The sequence below is a fragment of the Haliaeetus leucocephalus genome, unplaced genomic scaffold, assembly GCF_000737465.1.
Source record: "Haliaeetus leucocephalus isolate CR32 unplaced genomic scaffold, Haliaeetus_leucocephalus-4.0 Scaffold1, whole genome shotgun sequence".
NCBI classification, from domain to species: domain Eukaryota; kingdom Metazoa; phylum Chordata; class Aves; order Accipitriformes; family Accipitridae; genus Haliaeetus; species Haliaeetus leucocephalus.
Genome location: NW_010972437.1, coordinates 3955054 through 3979628, shown reverse-complemented (window position 1 = coordinate 3979628; position 24575 = coordinate 3955054). Strand labels below are relative to the sequence as shown.

The 24575-nt window shown below is 45.0% G+C and overlaps 1 protein-coding gene across 1 annotated transcript in view; it reads left to right on the top strand.

Annotated features, from left to right (window-relative positions):
• Positions 1-24575, top strand: part of SATB2 (SATB homeobox 2) — a 112069-nt gene that overhangs the window by 56845 nt on the left and 30649 nt on the right. The window contains exons 5-7 of the mRNA XM_010564396.1: positions 256-728; positions 14415-14627; positions 19326-19481. Of these exons, the coding sequence (XP_010562698.1) occupies positions 256-728; positions 14415-14627; positions 19326-19481 (842 nt within the window). The remainder of the gene's footprint in view (positions 1-255; positions 729-14414; positions 14628-19325; positions 19482-24575) is intronic.

Genomic DNA, 24575 nt, shown 5'->3' with positions numbered 1-24575 from the left:
ACCTGCTACCAGTTTGATAAGGAGGCTTCCTGAGCAGCAGGTGATGCCTGGGAAGTCCAAAAGAATGTTAATTATTGTGCTGCTTTTACTTTGTGCTGCTTTTGCTTATGTTTCTGTGAAACTTTTATGCAAGTGTAGATTTGCAAACTAAAGCAGGTGCTGTTGTGTACAGTGACCTGCAGTAACCCTTACCCTAACAGTCCTCTTGTAAGTGCAAACTGAAATGACAGCAAACTAATTTTTTTTTTTTAACAGTGGAAAGAGTGGAAAGAGAAAACCTTTCAGACTATTGTGTTCTTGGTCAACGTCCCATGCACTTACCAAATATCAACCAGCTGGCAACCTTGGGAAAAACTAACGAACAGTCTCCTCATGGCCAAATTCACCACAGTACTCCAATCCGAAACCAAGTGCCAACGATGCAGACAATGATAAACCCTGGGCTCCTGTCTCCTCAGCTCAGTCCACAACTGGTGAGGCAGCAGATAGCAATGGCCCATCTGATAAACCAACAGATTGCTGTCAGCCGGCTATTGGCTCATCAGCACCCACAAGCTATCAACCAGCAGTTCTTGAATCATCCACCCATCCCTAGAGCTGTCAAACCAGAGCCATCAAATTCATCGGTGGAAGTCTCTCCAGATATTTACCAGCAAGTCAGAGATGAGCTGAAGAGAGCCAGTGTGTCTCAAGCTGTCTTTGCAAGAGTAGCATTCAACCGCACGCAGGTATCAATTTCTATTCTATAACCAAGAAGTGCTGAGAGGTCAAGGTTGTGGCTCTTGTGGGGCTGTATGGTTTTGCTGCAGATCAAGGCAGGAGGTGTGCTGTAGAAACAAGTCAAACCACCCTCTGTTTTTTCCCCCAGTCTCTTTGTCGGGATTGAGCAAGGCTGTTTCTTCCTGGAACAGCTGTTCGTTTGCATTTGGTCACCTCCGTACTGTTACCGGAGCTTTGTTCTCTAGCAGTAATTCTGCTCGTGTGAGTTCTTCCCCGAGTTCCTCCCTGTGGTTATAACCTTCCACATCTGCCCCTGCCTGATGGCCAGGAAGGGGTGACAGAGACTGTGAGAGTCAGAGGTGTCTTTGGGCTTCTGTCACTTCCTCAGTTCCTTCCTGTGGTACAGTGATGCCACAACTAGTGCCAGAGGCTACTGCCACAAGAAATGTGTAAGACAAGTGTGCATAGGCCTAAAGACTGACTGCTGGGAAAGATGTCTGCCATTTGCAGCAGATTGTGTTTGCTTTCCTACATCTGACACAGGATTTCTCACTTGCCTAGTAGAATGCAGATGTTGAAATGATCGCGTGATAGAGTCAGCTTAAGCCTAGCACCTGGAGTACCCTGGGTGAATGTGTGTTCAGAAAGACAGGCCATTTACATTTATCCTGCTGCCATTCACAGCAAAGTATCGTCTCTCAATTGTGGTACTCTGCAGCAGGGCTAAAGAAATGGAACGTGGCTTAGTATTTAATATTGGTACAAATTTCTTTTGTGCAATTGGAGTTGGTCTTTGAGGTAAGCTTTACCGGCAAGAGAAAAACGGGGTGGGGGGTGGGGGTGTGTGTCTCCTGGAGGTCTGTCCCTTGCCCCGTACAGTGCCTTTGTCTGTTCTCCTGCATTAATGATTTTCTTTGGCACTGCCATTTTGGAAATGCCATGTTATGAGGGAACTAATTAAAGTATGGAGCACATTTTTATTACTTCCCTTCTTCCACTAAATTCATAAGATGGCTGCACTCAGAAAAAACATTCACTTCCAATCAACGTGACTTTGAGTTCTGGGGTTAGCCTTGAGGATATCAAATGAAAACTACATAGGAATGTATGAGTATTTCCTCTTTAAAATGCTGCTTTTAATTTGGAAAAGCTTTTCATCCCTCTGGGATCATAACTCGTTGTATATAAAGCCTGGTATAATCAAGGTAGATGGTATTGACAGAATGACATATTCTGAACTTGAGCGAGAGGTCAGCAGTAACGTTGCCGGTGAGGGTTTTGCCACTGTCACTGAACATAGAGCCCTGCTTTAGCCAGATTTGGGAGAGCTGGGTTGGTAATGCCCAAGTCTGCCTTTAAACCAAAAGCTCGTTCCCCAATGAGAAAGCTGTCATACAACTTGTGTGTTAAATCGACAGTTCTGCTATTGTATTTAAAAGGAGGCAAGGTTTTGATTCTGTGTCTAGGAACCCCCAAGCCTTGCATATTACTGACCAAACACTGTATATTGGCTTTCCAGGACAGCAGGTAAAAGACAAGCATGTGAGAGAGACCACTCTGGCTTCTGCCTAGCAGTGGCACAGCATTGCATCTGCCTATAGCGTTTAATAGCCGCTATGGTAGAGATAGCGCCACGCTGTCGATAGATCACCTGAAATGTGGACTAAATCAGCTGCAGTATGGTTTGGGGTTTTGAGGGGTGGGGTTTTTTTGGTCTTTTTACACCTCCTGCAGTGTTCTGGTGTAGATCTAGTGGGTTTAGGACACTAAGCAGGTCTTTGGGTGAAATATGGTTTCTTCCCAACTTCAGTGGCTCCTGGCAGTGTGACTGTGGGCCAGTCACACCTGACAGCATTTTCAAATGCCCTGTATGACTTAGGACACCAGGTGTGTAACCATTCAGACTGGGCCCACTCATCGGGAGCACAGACCTGAGCGGCACTCAGTGGACCTGCCGAGGTAATGTTATTTGAGAAGGTGCCAAGCACCTTTCCTGGGCAGGGCTGCACCTGGAAGTGGGATGTGAGACTCTGTCCTCCGACCAGTTTAAATTTGAGTTCAGTATATAAAACAGTGTCTGTAATTCAGGGTGCCAGTATCACTGGCTTTGTCAGTCCTCCTGTCCTCCTCCTGACATTTATCTTAGGGTACACTAACTTCTCTAGCTTTTCTTTAAAAAACAAACAAACAAACAAAACTTCCCTGATTTTAGTTGCTTCATCACAAGATACCACACAAAAAGATGTATATAAAAGGAAAGACATTACCTACTTCTTAGCTCTCCATCATAAGTAATATGATATACTGTACAGTCCATGACACTGATTCCAGAACAGGCAAGTCTTAAATGTCCATAAAGATTTGCTCATCTCACAGCTCTGTTTCATTAGTCTACAGGGCCTTGATATAGAATACCAATGCATCTTACATATAGTGCATCATGTCCCTAGGAGCCATCACTGTAGCAAAAGAATGTAGGTACATATTTATGCTTCCCTGTCTTCAGCTTTTAATTCCAACTCAAATCAAGCTCCCCTCGCATCAGAGACTGTTATTAAGAAGAGGTGCTCAGACAGTCAGCTTTGCGCTGCACAGTAAAAGATGTGGGATGTTTCCACACACCTGTGGTGGAGAAGCAAACTGTAAAAGGCACTTGAAGTGGAAGTTCAAGACTACTCTCGCGTCCTTGTGTTCCCCCTGCTGCCCCTGAGGATCCTCTCCTCGGGAGGTGCAGAGAGGTGTGCGTTTCTCTCCAGAAATGTTTGGGTTTGTTGCATTTCACAGGAAGTGCCAGCCTTAGAAACTGGAGGTCTGTTGTTTCTCATGATGGTACCAAATAATAGATGCTGTGTGCCAGCCAGCTAATAATTGTATTAATCACTGCATTATGGGCCATTGCTTAATCTTTCTTCGTGGTAGCTCTGTGGTGCACATTAGCCTATAATTAAGTATAGCTTCATGAAATATGTACTGTGAGGCTTGTTTAATAGATAAACTATTCTCTAATTTATTTTAAAGTCCAATGACCTACATACTCAATGCTGAAAACCCCCCTCTTACTAACATTATTTCTCCCCTGAGACCTTCCGTCTGAGCAAATCTGTTAAACGAAGTAGAGGAGGCTTTGATCCAAACTAGGCTAAATCCATCGGAACAAATGGCTGACACATGTATGTATGCGTGTGTGTGGGAAGGGGGGCGCGAGGAGGGTCAGAAGAAGGAGAGGTGCAATTCTGTGGTTTGTGAAACATCCAAATCTTCCTCTTAAAGTTGGAAATACATAGCTTAAGACAACAGTATTTGCTTATACCTGTGGTGATGTTGTCTGCACACATGAAAACAAAGCAATTCGGGCTCTGTGACAAATCCTGTGCATTTCCTGGGGCACGGTGCTCCTACTGAGGTCCCACTCTGACGCGAGGACTGAACATCAGGCAGCTTCATACCTGCTGTGCACATGGGAGGGCTGCATGGGGTGTTTGGCCAGGAGCTGGCCCAGGCTGTGTTAGCCATGAAGAGGGTTTCTTTCAAGCAGAAAGTTCCAAAGTGAACTTTTTCAGATTTATTTGAAACTGGGTATGAAGAACTCTCAAAGTGTGTATGACTGATTTTTAGTAAATGCCTTGGGCTAACCTCTGTCCCTTCTTCTTATTTTGTCTTTAGAGAGTCAATGTCACCATTTTCATTCCACCCTGTGGAATCTAAATGCCTATTCATTCAGCAAACAGGACAGGTGGAAGAGAGTTACCAGACCCACAGAGACAATAGAGTTATTGAAGGTGGTTTTAATGGCACTATTTCCAATGAGTAGGAAATTCCTACATCACCTTCAAAATATTTAAAATGGTGGTGCACACTACTATGTTTGTCTAAGCTGGTGTTGCCTACAACGTGCTCAGCAATGATAAGAATGTTGTATGTTGGAAAGACACCCTCTTAGGCTGTGTGTAGCATTCCTTTCTCTTGTGGAAGCTGGCAGCACTGCGGTTTTTAACTCCAGGTATCATCCACTCTTGTGGACTGCAGTGAGTTGCTATTCAAACTTGTCAAGAAGGTGGTGTAGCCCAAGGAGTGGTGCTGGGGCTGTTCTGCCCTGTTCCTAGAGCCCTGTTGAGACAGGTACGGTGCAGGCAGAGGGCACAACACAGAAGGGGTGTTTATATTCCTGGCCCTACACTTAGCTGGCCACCATTTCCCTCCCCCCAAGGCAACCAGGGGGCCCACTGCCTCATACAGGGAAGTGTGGATCAAGGGAGTGGAGAAAGCTTGCCATGACTAAGGCGGTTAGCAGTATTGCTGGGGCAGGAGGTTCAGTTTCTTGCTTCTGTAATTGCATAGTTTGTGCCCAAGTTCTTCATGACCAAGATCCTTGGCCTTGACTCCCCTTTGCAGCTCTGCTGGCCTGTGACCCATAAGTTGGAAATTTGCAGGCTCCTTGATTTGAATGTGTTGTTTACTGAAATAGTTTGTTCCCTTTGTTCAGACTGCTGCTATGAACTAATAGCTCGCTAATGGAAAAATAGGCATCCTTGTCTGGGTCTTAAAAACTGCGTATAAGAGTGTGAGTGGGTTTGAATGGAAGGCAGAGAGCTGTATGAGGCCCATCAAGCACTTGAGAGTTACATGGTCATACCTGATATCTTTATTTTAAAATGGAGGGCATTTTCATAAAGCATGTTGACATGCAGCCAGGCTATAAGCTGAAGTTGCCATTAAAACAGTCATTAGTGAAAGCTTTGCTTTCTGTTAAGACTTTGGCACTTTTTGATTGTGTAAAACCATTCAATCTTGAGAATAAAACAAGGAAAAGTCTGATTAATACTGCAAATCCACAGGAGAAGTGCAACTGTCAGAGGCAGAGCAGATGCACCTTGCCCTTGGAATTGCCTTTTGCCTTGTGCACATTTTTATAAGCAGTCAAAGCTTTGAAAAGGCCAGAGTGAAGGGAGTGCCTGCAAGATACAAGCTGCAGAGGGTGAGAAGGTTTTAATGCACAGCGGGAGCAGCTGTCCCTCATTGGTCTCAAACAGTGCAGTAAAATCAAAGGGGCTGTCAGTGCAGGCTGGAGTTCTCCAAAAATGCCTACCTGGCTGCAGCATGCATCATCGTTAAATCAGGATAACTTCTAGGTGACTAGTAGCCTCTAAAAGCATGAGCACCTTTCAGGCTGGCCAGCTGAGCTACTGTGAAATGGGAGGCAGGATAAGGGGACTGCTGGCCAAAGCTGTTACCTAGGCTATGGGCTTCTTCCTGGAGGAGAATACACACATGGATTTTGGCTGTCCTCAGGGCAGAGTCCTTGTGCCATCTCCCGCTTGCACTATAGTGTCTCCTAATACAGCACTCGGGTTGCAACCAAAAGGTTGTAATAACCAAAGCTTGCTTGTCTCAGGTCGTAATGTATTGAGAAGTGGGCAGGTGGTGATGGTTACAGAAGAAAGAGGACTATTTTAAAGGAAATGCATGAAAACGCTCTCTCGGATTTACTATGTCCTTCTCTGGGAAGTTTTTTAGCAAATCTGGAGGTGCTGAAGTGATCTGTGCTCTTCAGAGTCCTAGCTGGAAAACAGGTCATTTGAGTCCTGCTTTGCATAATGAAAATGAACATACTCTCCTTCCTCTTCCCGCTTGCTCAGCGTCCCTGTGTGCTGCAGGCTCATGGAGTTGCTGTCAGGACAGTTGGTCAGGCTGTTTGTAAGAGTCCAGACAGTCTAAATCACTGAATCAGTGAACTGCTTCTCTCCTCCTCGGGAGTGCCCAGTGGACTGCAAAGCCTATAGACTGAATGAGTGTTTCTGTTTATATCTTTCTTTTTTTTTAAAGCATCTTTTTTTTTGCCAATGTTTTGACATAATAGCCAAAACTAGTAAAACGTTTGGGCGAGTGGCCAGTGCTTGTTTTACTGAACAGCCTCAGAAGCTGGAAATATCCGTGAACCTGAGGCTTTGTGAATGAAACAGTTGTGGTGCCAGATACAAAGAGAGCTGGATAAAAACACTGGGCATGTTCAGGCTGCTTGTAACTCTCTTCCCAAAGAGCAGTGCTCCCTCCCTCCCACCCTGAGTAGCTGTGGGTGAGAGCATTGGCTTTCCAGCCTGCAGATAGGAAGGCAGCGCTTACCCAGCTTGGTTCCTGCCCGGTTAGCTGGTGCCTAACTGCTCCTCTTTGGATTGAAGAAAGTAACAGCACAGGGAGGAGGAAACTCGACCAGCCTCAGATGTAGTGAAATTTATGATGAAATAAACTAAACTGATCCACCTCGTTCGGGGGATTCGGTCACACCTTGGCTGCAGGAGTGGGTTGAGTCGCAGGGAAATGCAGGATCAATGGTGGATGGTGCCCCAGCTTCTGGTGCGACTGTGTCCAGGGTCCTGCAATGAGGAAAGGGGAAATAATGCTTCTGTGGCCTGCAAAAGTGTCGCCGGTCAGTTGTAGAGCGGTTGGGGACTCTGAGAGAAGGAGTGCGGTTGGTAAGGAAGCTCCAAAGAAAGGCTTTGGAGGCAGGCAAGGAGGGAGGTGGGTGGTGACTCCTCATTTATGTCTAATTCTGCTTTCTTTGGCAAAATTCCCCCAAACTGAAGTGGAATCAGAAAAGGGTCCTCTAAGAGGCTGTAAGATTAGAAATATGGTTTGTTGAAGTAACTAACTCTTCCACCTCTGCTTGCTTGTGAGCCAAATCCTGGACAGAATTCCTTTTGCAAATAATTTTCCCTTTAACTTAAGTAAGAGGAAGACAAGCAGCTTTAATTCTCTGACTGGTATCTAGTGACACAGTCATGCTACATTCATCGCTATGGTGTCTGCCCCATTGTGCACAGACTTTCAATTAGCAAGGGTTCTGGTTTTGGTTTGGGGGGGATTTTTTTGTTGGTTTTTTTTTCCCGATAGAAAACTCTCTCTTATTGCATGAAACCCTTTCATGCTGCCTGCTTGTTTTATTCTTGTGTGTAATGTGGCACAAGCAGCGTTCTGTTGTACTCGCAGGAAAGAAGGCAGTCTGTAAGGGAAGTGCTTAATTTAATAAATTGCAGATTTTTGGTACATGGGATATTTGTTCCAACAGTGGGTTTTGCACTGCCCAAAATTTCAGTTTCAATTAACTTAATTGTATTCAATAGGCTGAATGAAAAGATCTTAAGTAGCATGTGAGTCAGGCTTTTAGAATGTGTGCTTGTAGGAGGCGGCTGCTGCCTGCTCAGCTGATGCATAGGAGTCCTGAGCCCTGGAAGCAAATGCATGGATATACAGAGTGTGCATGAGCTGTGCGTCTTGCTCATTTTCCGGCATATTTCAGTATAAAGGTTTGACATGCGTGTCATATAAATGGTGGCACTTTGTGGCTGCAGGTGGTCGGTCTTTCTCTGCCTCCTTTTCCCCATGCATCCACATTCAGCTCCACATGCACATGTCTTCCCTCATAAAAAGAGATACCATAATAAAAAAGAGGCTTTATTAAACTAATGTAATAAAGGCATTTTCTTTGAGGATTTAAACACTTCATTTTTAATAATAAAAATCAAATTGTCATTGTTGCACCCTGTATAAGTTTTATTCAAATCAGCCTCTAAATGCTTTGTGCCTAAGCAGCTCTCTCCTGAGATGTATGTATTTTAGCATTAGTTAAATGAGTTTAAGAATGAGGCTCATACTCTGGCTGTAGGCAGTGAATCTAGAGATCAGGAGATTTCTTTTAAATGAGGGACGGATGTGATGCATTCAGCTACACTGAGGGGTACTGAGAGACAGCTGGTCTCCCATTCACACCGATGGAAAACCAGTCAAAGTCCTTTGAGTTCTGAAGTTCATATGAACTGACACGAACGTGGCACTGCGCGTTTTGCCCATTGAGACAGAAGAGTTGGTCAGGGAACAGGGTGCAAACACAGTTTTGCCTGTTGGAAACTGACAGGATGGATATGAAGGTGCTTGGTTTGGCCAACCACTCAAAAATGGCCACTGATTAGCTAAAACAATTTTGCTTAGCAAAATTGAACTGGACACATTGCCAGAATAAGCATTTGTAAGAGACTTCCAGCACTTCTGCTTCATATCCTAGCTGGAATTGAGAAGAGATGCAAGGGAACGGAAAGAAAGCAGTGAGCGTTTGAAAATGAGCTTGAGTCCTAAGAAGCCTACAAGTACTTCATATAGAAGTTCTTGTCAAGTGCTGTATACTTAGAGGCAAAGAGAAGTCGTTTTAGAATTGTTGAATGTATCTTATTCAGCCCAGAAGACAATACTGAAGGTGGGACTTGGAGTAAATGCAGAGAGGCAAAGATGTCATGGTAAAAGCCTGCCTTGACGTGAGAAAAACGCAGTGGGTGGAGGCACTTTATTTCCTTGAAGGGTCATGAGAAGTTGGTGCTTCTGCTGCAGAGCTCCCCGGGCTGACCTGCTTCCTCTAGCTTTCATTGCAAGTAGCAGACAATTTTATATATGCTCATTTTAGCCTCGCAAAATCAAGGTTCTTGTTGTCTGCTGAAGGTACGATTTTAGTGCAGTTCAGTAGGAATGAGTAGCTAAGCAGGGGTTTCCTGAGTGCTGCCTTCCATGGCTGGAAATAGGCCTTGTGTGCTGAACTGGGATGCTGAGAGGGGACAAGTTTACATCACTGATAGTTAAGGTTCAGATATTGAATTTGAGTAAATCCGTACATTTTCTGATCCTGATCAGTGTCGCAGCTATACCTGATGGGAAGCAGATTAGCTGTTCTCTTGAGACTGTCAGTTACAAGTATTGGGCTGAAAGTGCTTGGAGCTTTAAGTACTACAGGAGCAATATTTTTCTAGTATTTCAGCATTTTTTCTGTTGCTTTTGGCAATAGCTGAAGTATGGAGAGGCACAAATAAACCGAAAGTATGAAAAAAGTGTTTATGCTTTTTTAGTCCTTCATATATATAATCTCCTTATGCAGAACATAAAAACTGAGGTTTAGCACATTAGTTGGGTTTATTTAAGTTTTTGCCTTGGCCAGCATTTCGATTGTCCAAAGCCTGTTTGAACCTTTTTAACCTTAGTGCCTGCTCTAGTAGACGCATTGCTTGGGTCTGTACGAGGGGGAGCACAGCTCCCATCCAGGCCATCGGACCTGACACGTGTGAGGTCCTGGCCAGTGCTTGCAAGTCTCCTGCTGCCTGATGGCCCTCATCCTCCTCTGTCCCCAGGACATCGGTGTCTGGGCTGCACTCCAGCATGACCTCCTCACCCCCATCCAGATTGCTTTGAAAAGCTCTGGTTGGAAAACTGTCCTGTGTTTGGTCACTGGTAGTGCAGTCTGCTGTCCCACAGAGATCTCATTTACACCCTTTCCAGGTCTGAGCCAAAGCCCTTTGGGAAGCAGGCAGAAAGGCTTCGCTCGCCTTCTGTGGGCTTTGGTTGAGCCTTTGTGTTGGCCTCGAAGGCTGGTCAGTTGGTCCTTTGGATGTAGGAGTCCGTTTGAATAACATTCGCTCTACATTGTACTGCATCGTTTTCCAGAAGTTGCTTAAAAAAAGATTTCTTGCCCATGAGGTTTGGGTTGTTTGTCCTGGAAATCCGGTAGTTCATAAAAATAAAAGAAGTGAGTTCACAAACGGAGTTTCATAGAGGTGAGTGCACAGCAAACCTCCATGACAGCAACTATGCTAGCTTGAAAGACTACATTTCGGCTAGTCTGAAAAAACACTCTCAGAATTACTCTTACCTTAAATAGATCCAGTGACTTCTTTATTTTGATTGGACATGTGCTCCTTTCTCCACCGCTGGTATTATTTTTGTAAAGTCAATTATGGATCCAGTGTATAATTTTAAAAATGGTGCAAGTTCCAAGGGTAGACCAAACTGTGCCTGCTCAGAGTCCTTGTCTTGGAGTGAGTGCACACCTCATTTGTGAGCATGGCCTATGTGAACATTAAAGTTTTCATCAGTTGCCTCTTCAGCAGCTGGTTTAAAAATGATGCACAGGAGTGAAAAAGCAAAGATATTATCAAGCTACATGTCCTAAAATGTATTCTGAGAGCTGTGTTTGGTATAGAAGATCTGTTTGGCTATTTAAAATCAGTTTGAGACTTTCTAGTCCCTGAAGATCTTCTTTTCAGTTTGCAGAGTTGGTTACTCTGCAAACTGCCAATTTTTAAATTTTTTTTTAATATGTGAGACGTAAGTCAGAATGAGCTAATTTAGCCAATGGAATTTTACAACAAATGTACGAATGCTGTGGGTTTCCCTCCCTCACCCCCTCCAGCAGAAACATAATTTGCAGAAACGAAAACAGTCCCTGGCTTTAGGGTTTTCTCAAAAATAGAAACAGTAGGGTTTGTCTGGCTGGGCCAGTTTCCTCACCACACACCTGGTGTATATCACTTTAAAAAATACATTATGCCTCATTAAATTACAATTAAATGAAATCATGATCATTTGTTTTTCTGGAAGGAAGATGTTTTGCATATTGAAAGCCTAATTTGTTGCAGGTGACAAAAAGGCTGAACAGATTATTTAATATCACTTTATTTTTTATAATGTTGCTCACTGGTTAGTTTGTGTATACTTCAGTAGCTCAGAATTACATTATTGTAAACGTTATTGCTCTCCAGATACTTTATTTTGTCGTCCTACCCTATCACTCAGCTATCTAGCCACTGTTGTTTACCAGCCTTGTTTCTCTTCGGTTGCAGGAGGACATGAGATTTTTCCCTCTGAGTCAGTTCTCTTATTATCTATCCTGCTGTTCACATGGTTCCTAAGCTGCCAGAGCACTTGGAGGAGCTGCGGAAAAACCCTCTTTGCAACCAGGTTTCCTACCTGTGGGCCTGGAGCGAGGTGTGGGGGAGCACAGCTCGGCCCCCGTGAGGAGCTGCCCGGGGGAAGGAGCTAGTCCTCTCCCTGGAGCAGCTGCCTGCATTAGGAGGTGAGGCTCCCAGCCTAGTGATTGAGCAGCAGCGATGCAAAATACTGCTACATTCCTGTAGCAGAGATGAGACCCTTGTAGAAGCAGGAGGCACATGCTAGGGTTCAAAACTACTGAATCTAGCCCATGATAAGCTGTTTCTGGTGATGAATCAGAGCCTCCAAGCACAAGAGCTGGTATCTCAGGCAGCGAGATACCTCTTAGTGCCATGACCAAGCCACTTGTACCTCTGAGCCTCTGATTTACATAGGGAGTCAATGACTGCACTGAAAAGTAATTGCTGGCATGCTTTCACATATGTTTCTGCTCTCCATTTTTGAAATTGGACCATAAATTTAGCCAGGCTAAGATGGGAGGGAGAGAAAGCTGTCTTAGAGTCAGCTCCAGTAGCTTTCAGGTGCCTTTCTTTCAGCCTAAACTTTTAAGTTGGTCTTTTCTATAAAAAAAAGAAGCTATGTATCCTTTAAAAGACCCCCAAAATTAAGAATTTAGAGAATCTGTGGAACTGATATTTCATTTATTTACTGCATTTCATTTATTTACTGCATTACAGTCATTTCCACTGACTTTAAGGGAAAATTATAATAGGGACTTGCTGTATTGATCTTGGATTCATTCAAGTCATGGCTTCAAGCTTCTGTAATGTCCTTTTTTGGTTAATCTCCTTCAGTCTGTGAGCCTGGCAAACTTTGGAAGGCTTTTCAAAATGTTCCTAGCTTCTCTGAGGGGTGGTAAACCCTGAGGAAGCAGCCAAGTATGAGCATGCAGTTGTGTTGAGATCACAGAGAATAGAAGAGGCCAGCCCAGGGCCAGCTCAGCACTGCACCTTCTTCAAACTTCTTCCCAGTGTAGACCTTTTTCACCAGCCGGCTTCTCTCTCCAATCCCATTTCTGACTGGAGGGTCCCACCGCGGCTCCATTCCAGCTCCAGTCCTTCTGGTAACTACTCTGATAATTGCAGGAAAATGTAATTGGGAATCTCTTAGCTTGATTACGTAGATGAGGAGCTGAAAAAATGGAGGTGAGCAGCCTACCTTCAGGTTGTGTGTGTAGCTTGTTTTGAGCACTTCTGGCATCAACGCTGCTGAAGTAGAGCTTTCATGTATGTGTTTTAATGTAGGTGTTTAATAGCAGATAGCAGATAAACGCAGATAGAGATAAGTTGTTGCTGGTCTGTTGGTTTTGTCAGGAAGTCTGGTAAACAAGATCAATATATACTAAAAATGTTGGCATTTGGTTAATTGGCCAACTGTCGTGGCAGTGTTTTAGCAAGGCTTTTTGGAGGAGACTGCCTGCCTGATACAGAAGAAAACAAACTAAGACTAAATATTACAGGGTTTTGACTACGTGGTTGTTTTCTAGTAACTTTCTTCTTACAAGAAAGGAGTAAGCCTTGACTATACTTTTGAGGCAGCTTGCCTCAGTCGTGGCTGTAAAAAAAACTGCAAAATGCTCATGTCAACAGCGACAGCTAAATCGTGTCTGGGGCACTGCAGTGTGCCTTTGCATGCAGTTGCTGAATGTTGCTTCTCTCAGCAGTAGGTCGAGGTGAGCTCTCCCAGCTCCCACTGGGATTTCACATGGTTTCTGTGGCCGGCGTTCCTGGGAGCAGCAGTGCAGAGAGCCTCTGGGTCATGGGGAGCGGGAAGCGTATTGGACTGCTCAGGGAGATGTATTGGCAGAATAGCCTTTTAAAATTATGATATTTCTTATGATATACACCATTCTTATGATATACCTAGTCTCGATGGGCAGAAATGATCCCTCTCTGCTTCTTTGCACACCAGTACTTTTAAACATCTATAGTTCAGGAAATTGCTGTTACTGCTTTTTGGAGTAAAATACCTATTTGTCAAGTGTCGGATGCGAAGGGGTGCCGGGGGGAAGCTGGTGGCACACGCTGTGTCCTGGTAGTTTCTGTAGGCTCTGATCCAGGCTTGTGTGTTGTGCCTTTAACTTCTAGATAATCTGTGGAATTGTTGAATGCATACAGTTATGCATAAATTTAATCCCATCATTAGATTTAAGCCTCTTTTAATGACATTTTCATCTCTCCAACTCTTTTTTTTTTTCTTTTCCCTTTTTTGGAAGTGCTGTGCTGGTTACCTCCTGGAATAACGACTTTTGTAAAAATGAGATGAATATGGTGTTCATTCATGGTTGCAATGTGAAGACCGTGGTATTTTAAAATGAGGCGTGAAAGAACAGGTTAAGTCCCTAAAGCTAGATTCTAGGTCTTTATTATTGCTCCATTTTTCTCCTCTCAGAAATGACTGTCCAAACCAAAATGAACGGACTGTAACATCAAAAACAAGCCAAACGTTTTTCTTTATAAACCTCCTGCACTGTTTAAATGTCGAAACTAAATTTACCAACCTTGGCAGATTTGTCAAAGATGAATAGGATTGCCAAGTGTTCCCAGCTTCAAGTAAAAAGAGAGAGAGAGAGAGATCTAACAGCTCCTAAAATATTTGCAGCAAGCACCTGGTGGTAACTGCAATTTCTTCTACCCAATGCACCTACCTTTCTATCCAGCATCTCCATACTCAGAAGCTTATTACAGTGCCAGAATAGGACAGTCCCAAAATAAACCCCAGACCCAAGAAGAAAAACACTTTCCTACAAAATATCCCCTCTGGGAGAGCCCATGAGATTCTGATGTAGGTTCTCAGTATTGCAACCCAGCTGGTTACACTAAACAAATTAAAACAAAAAAAACCAAACCAAAAGAAAAAAAAAACCCAAACCCAACACATGACAGGGCTTTTTTTTTTCCCCCTCTTTTTTTTTTTTAAATTTTTTGAACCAGGGCTTGTTGTCAGAGATCCTGCGTAAAGAAGAAGACCCTAGGACAGCTTCCCAGTCCCTCCTGGTAAACTTAAGGGCAATGCAGAATTTCCTCAACTTGCCTGACTCGGAGCGGGATCGTATCTATCAGGACGAGAGAGAGAGAAGTATGAACCCCAATGTGAGCATGGTGTCTTCAGCCGCCAGCAGCCCAAGCTCCTCCAGAACCCCCCAGGTAAGCTGCGATCCCTTTTTACTTGTTTGTTGTGTGGATTAGTTCAGGGAAGGAGTTCTCTGCCCTTCCCCTCCCTGTCTGTTGCCCCCCTCACCCAGATGAGTTGTGGAAATCCTTTTGTAAGGTTTTGGAGTGGCTGTTAAGAGGCGTTTAGTGGATTTCAGCAAGACATTGTGATGATGATTCTAGCTTTAATCAATGCCATAAATGCAAAAAAGTATGTAACATTAGTGCCTGAAAGAGTGCATGTGGGCATTACATACAGGCTGTTGATATACATCCACTAAACGGCTATTATAGAACATAGTATAGAAATACAGTGCACATAACTTTTTATCTGTGTCCATTACATTCTGCAGAACACAGAGGAAAATTTCTGGGCTTGTGGAGAGGTTCATATATGTTGCAATAAAAAGTGTGTAGTGAACAGAGGTCAACAGTGAATCAGATAGATGTTGCTAGAAACCAGCGCACTCCGTATCCTGCATAGCAAATCACAGTCCTTGAGTTAGATGTTTACACCCGTAATTATTTGAAGTACAGAACGTAGAGATGGGCAGGGTGCTGGGCAGGAAGATGATGCTTTACAGCTCCAAACGAGCTGTCATATCATTGACTTAACTGCATGTGTTTATTAACGTGCTGTTGCCGCCCACTTCCCTGGTAGGTTGTTCCTTTGCACTAAGAAAGAGCATCCACATACTACACCGTAATAGTCATCCCCCCCCTTTTATGAGACTGCTCACAGTCCCAGACATATACTCTGAAAAAGCGAGGGTGCTTGCACAGAGGTGATGATTAACTCCCGTCACGACATTTGCCATTTGAGTTTGAAATTTCTGACTGTGCGGACATGAGGGGTCAGTTCTAGCACTTCTCTTGATCTTTCATAAATGGGCCTGTATAACCCTCATGCTTTGGTGCTTTCGCAGTCACGTAGTCTGCAAAGTCTTGGGCTGTGTTCGCCATGCTAATAATAGTATTGATGAGCACTTCTCGCGTTGAATTCTGTAGCCACAGCTGCTAAAAATAAGTAAGCTTGTGGGGGGTGGGGGGGGGGGGGGGCATGTGTTGATTTTGTAGAAACTGTTGAGCTTGTTCAGTTTAACCCGGTGTTTGGGTGCACTTCACCACAATACATAATGTAAAGAACTGTTCTCACTGAAAGCAAGCATAGCCTGCCAACCCAAATTTGACACTGAATTTTTGTTACATAGGAAACTCATTGTATACCTCTTATCTTTTTTAGTCGCCTTTGAGTGAAAATAAAATTATAAAGGGAACTGCTTTCATGTTTAAGTAGTATATCCACTTTCTGCTTTTGTATTTATTAATGAAAGAATTAGCTTATTCCTTACTTATATTTATTGCAATAGATTTTGCAACTGGAGTCAAATAACAGAAGGAAATGGAGAGTTTAGGTGCAATCCGGTGAGAATAAAAGTTGGATCTGTTGCCTCACCTCATTCCTCTGTCGAAATATGACATTTTCCCGTGTCCTAGCCACAGCTAGAACATCATTTAAAATCACAGAAATTTTGCCCGCCTTTTCAAGAGCTAAGCGTTGCTAGAAAACCATATTCTAGAAGTATAAAGCAGCCCATCCTTGCCTTATTTCGGCCTGAAGAATCCAGTAGAATATTGTGAGGCTTTTAATCAGCAAAAGCAACACACAAAGGTTTCTGTACCCAGTGCTTGCCTTGTGCCCGCTGGATAACATTTCCCCAGCCCTCAGAGGGCCAGCACCAGTCAGCACAGGTGCTGTTTTGACAACTTGGACACCTCTGCAAATGAGGCTGCTTCCCAGCTCCCGGGCAGGCAGCACGGCGACTGTGCTTCCCCATATGCCCAGTATTAGTTCTGATGAGACAAATGCCATCCTCACGTGCAGCGCAGCGATTCCCGGCAGCGTCACCTCCCCAGGCAGGTATGTTACCTACCCCGGAGCGGGGTGCTTTGGGGCAGCAGCGGTAGGAGCTCTACCGTCCTTTCGGGAATTGTGTTTGAGTGCCGGAGAAGTTGGTGGAATGGCGTTTGGAAACGCGGTTTCCATAGATACCGATCTCCTGCAGCAATACTTCTGGGAATGGCGCTTGGGTGTGCGGGATAGGAGGAGAGCGCTGGCAGATACCTGTGGAAGTGCTGGTGCTGGGGCAGTCGTGCAGGCAGGTGCGAGGGCACGCGGAGTAACCCGGCTCAGCTCTCCCTAACTCTGAGCCAGCCCCCAGCCCCTCTCGTGGGGTGTCCCCTGCTCAGGACCTGCCCCAAGGTGAGAACGGCAGACTGATCCAGCAAATGGGTGCGAGTGGCGTGGGGAAGAGGCTCTGAGCTGTTCGGGGTTCTTGTGTGCAGGGCGAAGACCAGCAGTAACGGCTGGGTTTCAGCGCTCTGACGCTGTGGTTGCAAACGCTTCTTTCTTTTTTCCCCAGTGTTTGCAATGATGCATTTCACTAATGGCAAACTCCTTAATATCAAGACCAGTTTTGAATCTAGGCTTCTAACATAAAATACTTCATTTTAGTGACTGTGATATTTTGGTTTGGTACTTGCCTTACGTATTTTGGTGATTAAATTAAAAATGGTGCAGCTTTCAGGGTGTGTGGGGCAGGCTTTTTTCTGACGTGTGGCTGCAGAGCTAGTAGTGTAGGAGACCCATGCGGGACGAAGCTATATTTTAAATCTTTCTTCTAAATGCTAATTTTGTTGTTCTCAGGATCTCAGGCCTCTGTAATGGCCTTTGAGGCCGTGGTGACCTCGGCTGCTGCACTAGCCAAAGGCTCCAGCGACTGGGAAGGCTTTTTTTATACCCGTCAAAGCACTGCAGGGCCTTTGGTAAAATTAAGCTCCATTAAATGAGTCCTGACAGACTTGGACAGTCCTCTTCCTTCCCATGATCTCTTTGTTGTTTTCTTGTGTTTCCCACAATTGCCCTAGCTCTCATCTATCTGTGAACATTGAATTTCAGAGCGTGGTGTCCCTGTCAGTCCATCCATCGGGCTGTACCCCACATGTGTTCACGGCCTGTGGATGGCGGCAGGTTTAGCACCGGGACGTGGGGGGCTGCGGTCTGCCCCAGCTGCCGTCCGCCTGCCCCCGCCTGAACGCAGGGGGCTAGCCTTAGCAGGAAAATCTTAGGCCCTTTCTACGTGGGTCCTGCCTACGACAGGCAGGGAGCAAGCCCAGAGGAGTGCCTGCTGAGCTTGGGGGGTAAGGAAAGGGAGAAGACAGAGGTTGGTTAAAGCTTTATGTGGAAGCCGTAGGAAGAGTGATTAGTCTAGATTGTTGTCTTGATTGGATTTTGGCTCCGGTATTAATGTGGCCTTTGGTACAAAAAAGACACTAGGGAGAGGAAGATTTGCAGGACAGCAAAACAGAAGGAGAAGTTCAGAAGGTTTGGGTTTGCCTAGTTAACCTTCCCATTAACAAATAGGCTTTTGGGCATGCCTGCCTAGTTAAAAATTAACATTAGATGTACTCTAGCAGGCTTCAACTCTGGCACAAAAACAGGAGCCAGCAAAAGGTTTATAATTGGGCCAAATACCTGAATCTCACCAGGGTTTATGGGAGGTTTGGTTCTATCGGGAAGTGTGAGCTTTGCCACCTAGGTTGTTTTGTTTCCTAAGACGTTAAATCCCAAGAGAAAACAGAAATATTTTTATCAGTAACCTACATATTTCCCTTAAAAGGCGTAAGGGGTACAGTGATCAGCCCTGGTATCTCTCCTCTTTGAGCTTCAGGAAAGCAAATGAGATCTGTCTCTCCAAGGGGCTGCTGGTGCCGGGAGCGCTCAGCAAGCATCACACCGCCCTTGCTCCCACACCTGCCATTGCGTTCTGGGGACCGCCACGGCCAAGGGGCTTTAAAATAAAAGTCTTGTAGCAGCCTGCTGAACTATACTGATAGAAGCCTTGTAGAGGTAGTCCAGCCCAGGGAAAGTACTGGCAGCGTCCGTTATTGTCCTTCATTTGTCACAGAAGCTGATGGGAAATCATTCAATTAAAAGGAGTGCAGCGGAATACACAAAATCTCAATATGAGTTTAGGAGAATGAGGGCAGCACATCAAAGGCATGCCAAAGCCCAGCTTTATGAAATGATTTTTTTTTTTTTTTCATTTCCACTGATTTCCTAGGTGAAATTAGGTGACTGTCTGGCTAGCATAATGATGATAAGGCTGGGAAACCATACATACTCAAATGACATACGTATAGTTTTAATAAAGGATGAGGGAGACTTGAGGGAGTGCATTAAATTGAGTAATAATTTATTATTTAGAGACCTCTACCCATTTACTCATTTTTTCTGGGAGAATTGGCTCTTCCTCCAAGGTGTAGGCCACTTTTAGAGAGGGGGGAGAGCGCAGAGGCTGGTGCCTCTGCCGCAGTAGCTAGCTGGCAAAGCCAACTTCAGCGACTGCCTGCAGCTGAGTGCCCTGGCTACCTATCCTGTTGTTGAGCTGCTCAGTAAACATGCTGGGAGAGGGAGAGGGGGAGAGTTGACAGGGCCTTGCATGTCCTATAGGAATGCACTGCAATTATTTCCAATCACAATTAACCTGATTAGAATAATGGACAGGAAGTGTCCCTCTGTAGCTAATGCAGTTTGGCATCAGCTGACTGAAATCCTTTGATAATTTCTGCACAGATGGCTGGGCTGAAAGCAGCACTTTTTTAATTATTATTTTCATGGTCTCTTGGTAGGCCAAAACCTCGACACCAACAACAGACCTCCCCATTAAGGCGGATGGCGCCAACGTCAACATCACAGCTGCCATTTATGACGAGATCCAACAGGAGATGAAAAGGGCCAAGGTATCTCAAGCTCTGTTTGCCAAAGTGGCTGCCAATAAAAGTCAGGTGAGTGGTAGAGGGGATTTCGTTATTGCGGGGCTTTTGGGGGTTTTGTTTTTAAAGCAAACTCTGGGGTTGGAACTAGACCCATGTCCTCCTCCCACCAATAAAAATACATCTGTTCCTACAATAATAACAATCTTCATCTCTGGGGAACCTGTCGTGTTTTTGGCTTTTGCCTGCTTAAGTGGTTTCCTTTTCCCTTTTAAAATAGGCTGAGGAAAGGATCAGCTCACAGCCAAGCTTTTTCTCCGCCTTTGTACAAACACGCATGTCTTTTCCCACTTGTGGTATATAACTTACACCTCTGCTAGTGGGACAAGGACCTTTCAAAATGATGGTATCCTTCTCATTTGGCAGGTAAAGAAATTGTTTTCTTAAGTGATTAACTGAGGGAAGGCAGTGGGAAACCGCATATTAGGCAGGTGTTTCCCTTTTTTTGCATGTTGCATATGCTGCATACAGTATTGCCATGTGAGTAATTCACATCAGATCCAATCATTTTTACAAAAAGGCATGAGAGGGCATTGCAGTGAGTTCTCCTCAATTAATTTCCACCTTGGGTGTTAAAAATACATGTGGGCAAACCTAGATCGGAATGAAATTCTTGAAGAGAATCCATTAATTTAAAAATTTCATCCAACTCTTTAAAAAAATATAATGCACCAGAAGGGATTTTGTGGAAGGGAGGACAGACAGAATTTCTTGTAGGAAGGGCAGCAAGTGGGTTGGAGACCGCTGGAAGGAATTGTTTACTCAGTGAAGAGGGCTGCTTCTGATCCTGGTTGAAATCACTCGGTTGTGCTAGGAGAGGGCATCAATATGCCCACAAAAATGCACAAATGTGTCTGTGACAATAAGAGAGTGGGATAGAAGTATTTAGGTGCATGCACGCTGCAAAATACATACTTTCTTTTCCTCTGTGCAGGGAAACAACGTTGTAGTCATTAAAGTAGATGTAAAATAAGAGGTTGAAAGGCATATAAACAAAGCATCAAAGGCTATCAAAGCACATGGGAGAGCGTTGTCCTTCTTACAGGTATTTGTGCCCAGACACATGGAGGTCTGATTCATTTTTCCTTCCTCATTTTATCATTAATTTTCTTTGCCTTTTGCTTTCTCTTATCAGGGTACAGGGGTCACAGTCCACAACCCCTCTACCCCCCAACAAAATCCCAGGCACAGTATGAAATACATAAAAGGAAAATACCATGGAACCCTCTTAAACTGTTAAATGCATAAAAATCTCATGTACCACATGGCAAAATATAATGAGAACTGGAGCTGTTAAACGAATAAAGCTGTTAAAAGCATAATGCCACTTGGCACAACTACTGTGCATTTAACGGTTTTCCACTGTGTAATAAATGACATATGTGGTAAACGTGCAGTAAATATAAAAACTGCACAATTGATTTTGCAAACGTGCCCCTTATTCTTTACTCCATGCAGATATCAAAGTTCCACCCAGAATCCGGACTGGACAGCTTTTAATAAGGAGTGTTTAATACAGACTGAATGCCAGCTTCTCTGAGGTTTGGCTTAAAATTGCCTGCAAGCTTCCTGTCATTATACCCAGAGGCTTCTTGAAATAGAGAGGGTCTGAACCACCCAACAATAATTTGGGTGGCTCACCAGCTTCGGTCTGTGCCAGCTTGAGCGCGCTTCTCTGGCAGCATTGCACACCAGTACCAAAACAAAAATAAGCTCCGTAGTCTTTCACATGGAAAAAGAACAGGGCAGATTTTGAAAGCCAGATGCAAAAGGTTAAGACCAGGATCCACAAATGTTATTGTTTAAAGCAAAGTTACTGCACATGAAGGTTTTGTTTCTTCAGCAGCAGCGAATAAAGAAGTGTTTCTGCGGCCGATGTTTCTTTTGTTTCACAGCCCTGCCAAAGCAATACTGGCTCCCTGGGATGACCCAGCATTTGCCATGCTGAGATGTCATAGCGCTCTGCTGGAGCATGAAAATGGTTTATGGAGGCACTGGAAGGCAGGGACAGAGAAGCCGTAGCCAAGAACCATAGCGATACGGGGCCTCCGCCTGCCCCAATGCCCACCTGCGTGCCTGCCCCCCTGGCCTGGTTTGGGGTGTCTGTGGTGTCCCACCGCTGGCTGGGGTGCCCTGTGGCCAGGAGGAGTGCCAAAAGCAAGGACCCAGCTGCTTATGTAGGGGAGAGCCACCAGCATGGTGGGATGGTCGGTGTGTCGCCTTAGGTCTAGCTTGTCTAAAAACTGGCGGTGGGGCTTTCCCAGTGCTTTGTGCAGGCCAGTTGTGGCAGTCGTACGCATTTCTGGTGAAGATGCTGCTGATTTCAGCAGCTGAGTTACGTGGTGGGAAGCGCTCATTGAAAACTGCTCATGTTTGCAGAAGAGAGAGTTTGAAAGGGGGGAAGAAAGAGCTAGTCTGAGGGTTTGCTTGGACTCTCCGCCAAGGTTCGTTCACTTGCTGTTCTCTGCAGGCCTGGCTTGTGTTGCATTGGCTTCCTCTATTATTCCCTCACCCCAGACTACTGAGAGGCTTCCAGTTTGCTAACAAGGCATGTGTTATGTTGGGCGCTGCTATTCTGTCAACAGCAATCCACGGTGCTGTGAGATCTTCACAGTTTTAGCAGCCAGTGAATCTCCGACAGGGCTGTTTTGACATTTTATACACAGGGCTGTATGTCATGTACCCGAGAGAGCATCCTGAGCCAATGGAGGCCTCATTTCGTCTTCTGTCTTCGTACAGGAAGAGTGGTACCCACTGAGAACAGTTATTGCAAGCGGCATCATCTACTGGTGGAGTTAATTGACCTCTAATTTAACAAGTAGCCATCTTTATTCTTAAGTCATGGCAGAGTCTCAGTTCAGCAGCTAAAGGGAAAGGCAGCTGCTAGAAACAAAGGTTACAAATCGCAGAGCTCACAAGTCAACATAAACGCAAGGAACAGGTCCTCACAGAGGTACCAAGGTAGTATGGTGAGACTTCTTTAAGGGAATCCACGTTCATGAAGATCTCAAGCCATTCATTTTAGACATTGACTCATTCATCACTTATTTACCTTAATATGCATTTTATTCCTTGCAACTTATATCTAGACATTTTTAGTCTTGTTTGTGAAGTGTTGTGCATCCCTTTGTATTTTTGAAGGCAGCAGGAGCTGAGGGGCTCAGTGCCCTCCAAACACAGCCTCCAAAGCTGTCATCCTATTTTAGTTGCCAGCTGTTAGTGATGTACCCACAGGACAGCATACTTCTCTGGGGATGCTGCCTGCTAGTGCCCTTTGTCCTTTAAACGGCTAAACCTGGGACCTGTATTATCACATTGGGAGTGTTTCTGAGTGTGGCCAGAACACCATGATTTGGTTTCCCATCTGCGCTTTGGGGTCTCCTGGTTATGTTTAATTCACAAGAAGATGGGTTTCCAGTGCGCCATTTCAGAGAGTTTCGGGTGGCCTGTGTATCTCCAGAGCTTGGCAGTGGGGCAGGGAGAGACTTTGACCTCAGGTTGCTTCAGGTTTGGACTGTCGGTCTTGAAAACTGGCTTCTACATCCAGTTCTGCAACTGCTCTGCAGTACAACTTCAGGAAAACCATTTCCCCCGTGACCATGTGCCAGTGCTTCTGTAATAACTGTGCAGCAGCATCCCCCCCTCTGACCTCTGCTAGTGAGAGTCCTAGCAGAGGCTGTGCTGTGCTCAGCAGACATTTTTTTCTTAGTCTGTGCAAAATGAGTTTAGGAATATAGTTCTGTTCGTAATAAACAGTCACTATCAAAATAAACAGTGGACATAGCTGGCTGGAGCCCTTGTTGACAGTCTGAGTGAGCGCAAAGTTTGTATGAACATGGAGACCGAACTTCCCACAGTTCTCCCGGGACAAGAGACTCTCCTTAATCAGGCTGGGGCGGTGTGGGGAAGCGGGGCACGTGCAGCTGGGGATCTGCCCCGGGCAGGGCACATGGAAGGGTTTGACCATCACCCGTCCAGTGAAAACAAAAAAGTAAACCTTTGAAACTGAAATTCTTCCTCAAGGGATTGGAATTGGTTCCAGTTGCACCACAGTAAAGCAAGAGAGACCCTATGGAGCAACATTTGAAAAAATGTTAAGCTGGCAAAGCTTAGTCTCTGGTTCGTATCTTTGCCCTGTTTAAAAATGAACAAACAAAAAATAAACTTGTCCAGGGGGTGGGGGCTGGGGGCAGAAAAGCCCTTCAGTTGAGGCCCTTCAGGTTAAGAGAAAGCCAGGGCTATGGATGGAAATCACTACGACAGTTCGTCGCCTTTCCTCCGACTTTTCCTTTTCATGTTGAGATCCCTGCCTCATTGCCAGGATTGTCTGGGAGCCTGTTCTCTGGCCAAGGGAGGTGTTAGCCCCACAGTAGCAGCCCATGCTAGATGGGTCTCAGCACCATGGCCACCTGCCCACAGTCTGAGAAGAGAATAGAGATACTGCGGGAGGGATGAGCAGTGTCACTCTGGGCAGGGTTAGCTCTAGAAACCCCTTATTTTGTCCTTCCCTCTCCTTCCTTCCCAGCTTAGATTCCCTTGTATTCATTTGATATGATGGGATGCCTTCTCTCCCCCTTGTACCTTATAATAGGTATTTTCTGTGCCCTTAAACTAATTATCTTCCAGTGATGATGAACAACAGCTAGAACAAACAGCTGGTGGTGAAGATGTGTAGCGTACATAGTGTATGCATATAGGGCACTTCTTTCTGCTGTAACATCTCGGTGCCCTTATGATGATGTGAATCTCTACAGCTGGGGCATCTGTTGTGCTGATATTTTGGTGGTCTTGTTACATATGGAGGAAATACAGAAAGACATTTCTCTCCTTGATTGAACTTAAAATTTCTTTGAAGTACCTTTGGACATCAGCTGCTTTTTTACAGACTTCTCTATGCGGTCACAGTGTGACCCCTCTCCAGGACAGCATCTGCAACAGTGCGTTAACCTCTCAGCAGCTGAGCGAAGCAGGGACAGTTGCAGAGCTGGGGCTTTGCTCAGGAAGTCCTTGGCAGAGCTGGGAGCTGATGGCAGGCTGCTTGCCCTAACCACAAGCCCACACTTCCTCTCCAGCGTGGGGAGAAGCTAGTTTGAACTTGGCACGCTG